The sequence below is a fragment of the Euleptes europaea genome, chromosome 3 (genome assembly GCF_029931775.1).
Source record: "Euleptes europaea isolate rEulEur1 chromosome 3, rEulEur1.hap1, whole genome shotgun sequence".
Classification (NCBI taxonomy): domain Eukaryota; kingdom Metazoa; phylum Chordata; class Lepidosauria; order Squamata; family Sphaerodactylidae; genus Euleptes; species Euleptes europaea.
The window spans coordinates 18,314,836-18,324,262 of record NC_079314.1 but is presented as its reverse complement, the minus strand read 5'-3'; the positions used below and the strand labels follow the sequence as shown (position 1 = coordinate 18,324,262).

The following is a 9,427-nucleotide window of genomic DNA, read 5'->3' as shown; positions in this document are numbered from 1 at the left end:
CAGACCAAGGCCCATCAAGTCCAGTAGCCACACAGTGGCCAACTAGGTGCCTCTAGGAAGCCCACAAAGAAGACGACTGCAGCAACATCTTGCCTGTGTTCCACAGCACCTAATACAATAGGCATGATCCTCTGATCATGGAGAGAATAGGTATGCATCATGACTAGTATCCATTTTAACTAGTAGCCATGAATGCCCTTCTCCTCCATGAACATGTCCACTCCCCTTTTAAAGCCTGACAAGTTGGCAGCCATCACCACATCCTGGGGCGCAGGGAGTTCCACCGTTTAACTATGCGCTGTGTAAAGAAACGAGCAAAACCTGGGAGCAACGGCGCTGCTACACGTCTTGTGCGAAATAGGTTTGTGGAAAAGCCAAAGGAAGCCGGGCAGCAGCGGCATGAGACGGCTGCCCTGCGATTGTAGGGAGAGCCCCCACCCCCCAGGACCGGGCTCCAAAGCCCCGCCGTCCGGCTTGCGGTGCTTGTTCCCGGGGTCTTTCCAAAGGTCGTGTGTCCTCCGGCAAAGCGCCCCTTGGACGGTCGCGTTTGGGAGGCGCGTCCCTCCGTCCCCTCGGCGGCACCGTCCGCTCGAAGCCCCCTTGGAAGGAACCGCGTCCCGCTAGCCTCGCTCTGGCCTTCGACGTGAGGGAAGGAGAGCCCGATCTGTCGTCTCCGGGAGCAGATAAAGCTGCCCCGTGTGCTTTGAGCCCCCGGACGGTAGCACCGACGGGGAGGATGGCGGATGAGGCCATTTCTGCACGGGAAGTTCGGCCCTGGATCTGCCACTCTCTAGATGCACACTTCCCCCATCCAAATTCTTAAACCTAAAAAATAAGACCCCGTGCAGAGTTTTGAAAATTCAGATGGGGAAAATGTGCATCTATAGGGCGGCAAATCCAAGGCAAAACCTCCTCCTCGTTAAAAGCCTCCTCCTCCTCCTCATAGCCCACCCCCCCTTACCCCAGCCTTCTCCATTTACTCACCCCGCAGCCTTGGCGGCCAGAAAGGGGAGAGGTGGTTGTCGGTGGTGCAGGGGCCTCGCCAGCGATGAGGGCCTCGCGTGGCTCAGGCTCACGCAGGGGTGTGACCGGTTGGTCAGGTGACGGGTCCCCGCGCCTCTCTCCTCGCGCATGTGTGGACGCCCACCCGCTCTGCCCAGGCCTGCCTGAGGGGATTGAGTGGCGCTGAGGGGGGGGGGAAAGGAAGGGCGGTGGCGAGCGTCTCTCTGGGCCAGAGCAGGCAAGCAGCAGCAGCGGCGGCAGGAGGAGAGGCTCAGTTCATTAGCACAACGGAGACGACAGCCGCCACCGCCTCTCCCATCACCCGACCGAGAGCCGCACGCAAGGGGCGAAAGAGCCGCACGCGGCTCGCGAGCCGCTGTTTGCCGACCACTGTTTTAAACCAGTGGTTCAGCAGCAGCTGCCACCGCAACACAACTTTCTCCACTGTGTGACTGAAGGAAAGCTGTGGTGGCTATTGTATGACTGGCTCCACCTCCTGTGGCAGGCATCATATGGCTGTTTCCAACACACGGTGTCAGAATTCCAAAGGTGCCCACAGGCTCCTAAAGAAGAAGGGTTGTTTTTTATATGCCGACTTTCTCTACTACTTAAGGGAGACTCAAACCGGCTTACAATCACCTCTCCTTCCCTTCCCCACAACAAAGACACCCTGTGATGTAGGTGGGGGCTGAGAGAGCTGTGACTAGCCCAAGGTCACCCAGCTGGCTTCATGTGGAATGGAGAAACCAACCCGTTTCACCAGAACCGCCGCTCATGTGGTGGAGTGGGGAAATCAAACCTGGTTCTCCAGATTAGAGTCCATCTCTCCAAACCACCGCTGTTAACCACACCACCACGCTGGGGACCCCTATGCTTGACTAAGGATTCTTTAATTGGGTGTCCGCCCTGTTTTTAACCTCTTCTGTTCTCAACAGGTCACTGTTTTCTGGCGCTGTTGCCTCTGTTCTTCCCACCTACACCATGGATAGATGATCTTGGCCCCGCCCCACCATGCTGCAGACGCGTGGCCGCTACTTACTCCTCTTCTTGGGGGTGCAGCTGGTGGTGATGGCCCTTCTGTACCACGAGGGCTACCGCAAGCGGGTGGCCTATTTCCTGGGCATCTTCTACAAGGGGGGCACATCAACTGTGCTGGCCAGCCTGCACAACGCATCACTGCCGGGAGATGTCTATGCCAACCTCAGCCTGATTGCCCGGCCCCCTTTGCCTCCAGAGGACCTCCCCTACTGCCCCGAGACATCTCCTTTCCTCGGTAATGGAATTTACCTGTGTGATAACTGCCCTTGGTTCTGAGCTTGGTTGGGCGTTTTGTTCTGAGACCAAAGTGTTGGTTGGCTAGGAAGGGGACAGCAGAAACAGGAAGCATGAATCAGTGACTCTCTCGGTCACCGGACCAACCGGCAGCACAAGTAACAGCTGCAAGTTTTTGAGCTGCCTAGAGCTCGGGCAGAACTTGCATTTTGAATGCACAGTGGTAGAATGCGGTCAAAAGTCTGCTGAGAACACCACATTTTCGTTGTACCTGGAAAGCTTGTTTCACCTGATGAAAAATGCAGTGTAATTTGAAAGCTGCCATCATCTTTACGTTAGCGGTTTGGCCCCATGAAGGACATCACTGATTGCAGGTCAAATTTTAGCAGTACTGTGGCTAGAGTCATAGTGATGAGGAAATCCAGAACCATACTTTTGGGTTCTGGCCCTCTCCAAAGTATGATCTCGAGCAAAGTTCCAGACTTGTATTCTTTGCCTCTAGCCTATAACAAGAACTGTGACAAACCTAAAGCCTTTTTAAGGAGCGTGTGTTCTTGTGTACTTGATTAAGATGACAAACTGAAGTTGAATTGTCCCAATATATCTAGTTTTTCTACTTACCTGGTACAACTAAAACGTTAAATGAGACCCCGAGAGGATGACAGCTAAGTAGGGTGATCTGTGAATCAGAATAAATGGTTCTTCTCCTGCCCCCCTTTCCATTTTTTGTTAAACATAACACAACTGGAAACATTTTTAATGTATCACCAGGGATAGAATTGGAGGAGAAAACACAGTAGGACTAGGACTGTTATAGTGGGCTTAATCTTGAATGCCTATTACTCTAACACAAGAACTGTGGGTTGCTATGGAATGGATCCTTGGCTTGCCAAAGCCCACTGAACTACAGTGGTGGTTCCCAAAGTGGGCAGTATCTCCCCCTGGGGTGGTGGGATTACCTAGGGGACACTAAGAGGCAAGAGGGCAGCAGGGGCACTAGAGGTGGGCCCCTTCAACTGTGTTGTTCACTAATTTACAATAGATCAAGCTATGGCACCATGCTGGCAAATTTGGTGGAAAATATCAGAATTTTTTCCCAGACTTTGAAGAAGCTAATAGCACTAGATCAAGTTTATCAGTTTTGTTGAGTAAATTTCAACTAAAAAGGTTTAATTTGATTTTGAATAGATGTGCAATTAATTGTTACTGTTTTGAAATTTTATTGTTATTGTCTTTAGTGAGTCATGCAAACCCCTATTTTGAATAATGCTTTTTATAGGATAGGGGGCGCTGGGGTTGAGTTTGTAGAACCAAGGGGGTGGTGGCCTGAAAGGTTTGGGAACCACTGAGCTAGAGGAAGCCTCATTGCTCTCTGTCTGCCTATCTGCAGGAGGCCCCATTCGGGTGACCTTCCCCCGAGGGCTGTCGCTGGAAGATATAGTGCAGAAGAATCCTTTCGTGAGCAAAGGCGGGCGCTACCGCCCCCCTGACTGTGACGCCACCCACAAAACCGCCGTCATCATCCCCCACCGCAACCGGGAGCAGCACCTCAAGTACCTGCTCTACTACCTACACCCCTTCCTGCAGCGCCAGCAGCTCAACTATGGCATCTACATCATACACCAGGTACGGCGCAGCGCTGTCTAGGTCAGGCAGGAGTCTCAAGTATCCGGGGAATGGGTCTCTTATCTTCCCAGTGCGACTCTTGAAGGCCGACAGGCGTTCTGGCAAGAGCCAATGTTGTAGCCTCTTCTCCGGGTGGGGAAGCGGAGGGGAGGTTCGAGATGCAGCACCCACAGTTGCATAATCCGCCTTGAGTCTCGGCGAGAAAGGCGGGCTACAAATAAAGAAATGCAGTTTTGTCATCCTGTCTTCTAAGTCACAGGAAACTGGGGAGGAGATACTGTGGCTGTTGCAGTGTCTCTACCTTGATGTGTGGCCTCTCTTCTGTTGGGAGGAGCGGGTGCAGAGGCCCTAGCTCAGCTATTCTGCAAGGTTTGTACAAAAAAGTGGGTCTTTTTGTGCAGCTGTGAGTGGGGCATGGCTATTTATTTACCCAGGACAGCCAGTGGATTGGAGGATCTTTCAGGATGTAAGCTTTTGAGAGTCAGACACTAGTAGAGTTTAGGTTCATCGGTAGCTATTTGCTATGAAGGTTAGGTAGCCCATGTTCAGAGGTGGTGTGCCTCTAAATACCAACTGTAGGCAGGGACAAATTACAGTTTTGTAGGCTTTTGGGGCTCTGACCTGGATGGCCCAGGCTAGCCTGATCTCGTCAGATCTCAGAAGCTAAGCAGGGACATCCCTGGTTAGTATGTGGATGGGAAACCACCAAGGAATACCAGGGTTGCTGTGCAGAGGAAGGCACTGGCAAGCCACCTCTGTTAGTCTCTTGCCATGAAAACCCCCAAAAGGGGTCGCCATAAGTCGGCTGCGACTTGACGGCACTTTACACACACAGGCTTTGCGGGGGGCATCATAAGGAAAGCCCTGCTGGATCAGACAAAAGTCCATCAAGTCCAGCAGCCTCTTCACACAGTGGCCAACCAGGTGCCTCTATGAAGCCCACAAGCAAGACGACTGCAGTACCATCCTGCCTGTGTTCCACAGCACCTAATATAATAGGCATGCTCCTCTGAGACTGTAGACAATATGTATGCATCATGACTAGTATTCATTTTGACTAGTAGCCATGGATAGCCCTACCCTCCATGAACGTGTCCACTTCCCTCTTAAAGCCTTCCAAGTTGGCAGCCATCACCACATCCTGGGTTAGGGAGCTCCACGATTTAACTATCGGATTAGCCACTGGTGAAACAGAATTCTAGGCTAGATTAATCATTGGTCTGATCCAGCAGGGCTCTCTTCATACTGTGTTCTAGGACCTTGCGCAGGAGGTCCAATTCTGACTGCTGAAGCAGGTGGTAAAGCTTCTTCCCTTTAAAAGTTGGAGTGATTCATGGCTTTGTGCTATGGAGGGTCTTGTCCTCTGGAGAGGCAGGCATGAGGCGAGGGTTCCTAGGGCACATTTGTGCAGACAGAGAGGTGAGGCTGTCCCAGTTTACTGAACGTGTTATGATCCCTGAACAGGGAGGAAATGTGTTGGCGGTTGTGGGTGAATGAAGCCCCATAAAGTTGATTGAGAGAAAGGCAGGGTAGGAACTGGTGGTTGCCCAAACACAGAGAGACGGGAACTGCGATGTGCATTAAACTGAATAGTTTATCAGAGATAGCACTGCCCATGCTAATTTCTGTGGTGCCAACACCCACCCCAATTCACAGGGAGAAATTAAAGCAAGTCAAGTTTCCTAGGGCTCCAAATGTGCATTGGATCAGAGTCTAATTCTGAGCTTTAAACAGAGTGTGTTTGCATTAAATATACAGCCCAAACACATGTTTGACCAGATACAAACACACAGAACAATCCACGGTCTCTTTGGATTGTAAGTCTTCTCTTGGACTCTGCACGCATGGCCCTTACTCCGGGGTAACTGCCATGCCTTCTCTTGTCCTCCTCAGGCCGAGAACTATACTTTCAATCGGGCCAAGCTCTTGAACGTTGGCTTCAAAGAGGCTATGAAGGACGAGGACTGGGACTGCATGTTCTTCCATGACGTGGACCTCATCCCCGAGGACGACCGCAACTTGTACACCTGTGACCGCTTTCCCAAGCATGTGGCTATTGCCATGGACAAGTTCGGCTACAAGTAAGGCTTTCGGGAGGCCCTGCTCCTTGTCCTGCAGATGCTTCCCCTCCATCTCCTTTTCTTCTAAAACAACAAAAAACAATACCAAGAGCCCTTTGCTCTTTTTCAGAAGAGGGGGAGGCAACACTACAGCTTCCTACTGTGGGGCTGGCAAACCAGTTGGGGAGGGAGCCAGGTGAACAGTCCCCACAGCCACACCCAAGTGGCTACTTGGGGGGAAGGTCATTGAATTGACCCAAGGCAGAAATGTGGGCAGGGCAATGGGCAGGGCTTGCTCCTGCCATTCTTTGGCTCCTTGTACCTGGGTGTGGGTGGCACACAGCACCCATGGCACTGGGGTCTGCCTTGGACCCGACTGGGCTGGCAGGGGAGAGTGCTTAGAGCGGCCCAGTGAGGCTCACCAAAGCCAGAGTTGGGTGGGTGGGCCTGCTTTTGTGCAACTGTGCCACATACAGGCGCTGTTGTGCTAATAGCCCGTTCCAATGTTCTGCCCGCCTTTGCAGTTGCCATGCCATACAAAGAATGGAAACTGCATTTCTTTATGTAGAGCTCCCCTGGTAACTCCGTAGGCAAATGTCATTTTGTAGTTCACCCATCAGCTTGGTCTTGAGGCAAGAAACAGTTGCCAGCCCTTTTGAAATGCTTTGTAATGCCCCGCCCCGAATCCTGAGTGGGTATGACACACCAGGGGGCTAGCCGAGATCCTGTATAAATAGTGTTGGCTGGTAGCCGACCTGTCAACCTCACTTTGCCCATTTTTTCCCCCAATCATTCTCATAGGCTTCCCTACAAGACCTACTTTGGGGGAGTTTCAGCACTCAGTCCAGAGCAATACATGAAGATGAACGGCTTTCCCAACAACTACTGGGGCTGGGGTGGAGAAGATGATGACATCGCAGTCCGGTAAGAGTGTGTCAGGTGGGGCATTTGCTGTAGAAGAGGAGGCAGGTCTGTGTCCAGCCATGTAAGAGGCCAACTATAGCCTGTGGTTATCAAGGCTGTCATTTATATGACAATCAGTCAATTCTACGGTTTATGAGAAGGTGGTATAGTTGTGGGTGGAGTTCCAAGAGGGATTGTGTCTCCCAAGCCCATTGCCTTAGAGCACTGATCTCCAAAATGGTACCCTGTGATTGCTACACTACCTACAGACGTGCTTCCTGGTGTCCTGTTACTCTTCCACAAATCAAAGAGCCAATCCTGGTGTTTCTCCATCTCAATGGAGTTATGAAGTGCTTCAGAAAAGCCCAGGAGGCATCTCAGTTGTATGTGCGGGGAAGTACCCATTTGGAAACAGCTGTCTCCATCATAGGACGACTACCTAGAACTTCCCAGTGCTTTGTGATTGGTCCCCAGCCCCGTGGCAGCTACTATGTGATTGGCTGTGCCCCCTGTGATAGTCCATTTTAGACTGTGCCCCCTCAGTGCTCTCAAGAGTCCAAAAGGATCTACCGGCTCAACAAGATTGAGGGACGCCTCCCCCTCCTTTTTACCTTAGAACTTGGCAGAAAGGGATTGAGCAGGAAACCAGGATGGTTCCATATGCTGCAGCTGAGAAAGGCCATCTAATGGGCGTGTCTTGACTGAGAGCTTTGTGCTGGATCGGAGTCCAAAGGCTGATGCCCATGCCCTTTCCTGCAGGGTGGCGCTGAGTGGGATGTTGATTTCTCGTCCATCTGTTCAGTATGGCCGTTACCGAATGATCAAGCATGGGCATGACAAGGGCAACGAGCAGAATCCTAAGAGGTAAGTGTTTGCCGGGGTGGGGGTTGGGTTGGGAGGTCCTCCTTTCTCCACCAGTTGTCTCCGCAATTACCTTGCGTCCTGCTTTCTTGGCCAGTCCCCTCTGGCACTTCTCTCTCCATCCTCCGTAATTATTTAGCCTCTCCCTAAGCACTGGGAAGTTTTCTTCTTTCCTGTTAGTCCCTTCTTGCCTGCATTAGTTCTTTGCTTTTAACAAAGCCTTATTTTATGGTCTTCTTTTGCTTCAGCCTGGTCTCTGAACTCCCTGTTCTAGGATTACTCCCCAGCTTTCTGCATGCCCTCACCCATACGAGGGTCTTGATCCCAGCCAAACTGACAGTATTCCATTCCCTCACAGAAGTTGGGCTGCAAACTGTTTTGCTCCTTAACCAACTTGAATGTTCCAAAGCATTGCCTCAGTTCACCCAATCAAGGTCAGACTTCACTGCCCCAATGGAGATACAGATGATGTGGGTTGTGTTAGGAGCGTCAGAGTATATAGCCCCAGAAGTTAATCATAAAAGAGCACCCACTTAGGAACTCTTGAGTGGCACTTATTCTTCAGGTGAGGGTCAGACATTTTGTGTGTTAAGTTGCTTCCCACTCATGGCGACCCTATGAATCAATGTCCTCCAAAAGGTCCTATCTTTAACAGCCTTGCTCAGATTGTGTGTGTGTGTGTGTGTGTATGTATGTAATCCTTCTCTTGAAAGATTCCTCTTCTTTCAGGCTGCTTTTCTGCAAATGCTAATGATGTCCTTCTACCCTCACTGCTAAACAATCTGTTTTAAATATAAACAAAAAAGCCCCCTCTGAATGCTTACTTTCCCTCTAAGCAACAGGAAGAGCCATTCTGTTGCAAGGTGGGGGTGGGGGGGCGTGAATTCTAGCCATCAGCTCCTCCCTGTGAATTCCTCCTCCAGATTTAACTTGCTGGCCAAGACACGGAGAACGTGGAAGCAGGATGGTATGAACACACTAGAGTACCAGCTGCTGTCCAAGGAACTCCACCCCCTCTACACCAACATCACTGTCTTCATTGGCACTGAGAAGGGGATGCGCCATACGTGACGGGACTCGCCGTGGAGCGGCACAGGACAGAAGCCCCCGACCCCCAGCCGGCACTGCTCGGACAGAGGAAACCAAAGAATCCACAGTGGGCAGAGCCCTGAACAGCCTGTCTTTTAAAAAATAATAATGTGCTGAACACAAGTGTCTGTCAAAGTGCTCGGGGGTGCTGCATTCCAGAGAACAGATGGGAGTGTCATACGAGACTGGCTTCTCTTCTCCCTCCCCCCTTCCCCAGAACTGCTGTTTTAATCTTGGGGCTGGGTGGCGGTGGGGATGCCTGACTTCCTGGGAGATTTGGGTTTTTGGGATGCCTTTCGTACCTTGACTGAAAGAACGGCACGGCGGCTCAGCTAGAGAAGCAGGGACTGATCTTTTTTTTTTTTTTCTGGCTTGAACTCTGCAGCTGCCACACCAGAGATTGTCTTTCTTATTAAAGTGCAATTTATTTTAAAAGCGTTGTCTGGCCAAGTGCGGTTTTCTCTGCTTGGGGTCAAGCATCGAGAAGGAGGAAATGGTCAGGCACCAGAACCGTTGGAGGAGCTGCACTCTATGCCAGGACATAGTTGGCTGGAAGGTTGGAGAAGCTGGGTGAAAGCCAGCGCCGCTTGTGCGGTTTCCAGTCCTGGTGGATA

General features: G+C 51.3%; 1 protein-coding gene across 1 annotated transcript; it reads left to right on the top strand.

The window, feature by feature from the left end:
• The first annotated feature begins 1,956 nt into the window (after positions 1-1,956).
• Positions 1,957-8,824, top strand: LOC130475543 (beta-1,4-galactosyltransferase 3-like). The gene is made up of 6 exons (XM_056847340.1): positions 1,957-2,275; positions 3,665-3,900; positions 5,794-5,981; positions 6,762-6,884; positions 7,623-7,727; positions 8,648-8,824. The coding sequence occupies exons 1-6, from the start codon at positions 2,014-2,016 to the stop codon at positions 8,793-8,795; spliced, it is 1,062 nt and encodes a 353-aa protein (XP_056703318.1). The 5' UTR covers positions 1,957-2,013; the 3' UTR covers positions 8,796-8,824.
• Positions 8,825-9,427: the final 603 nt, after the last annotated feature.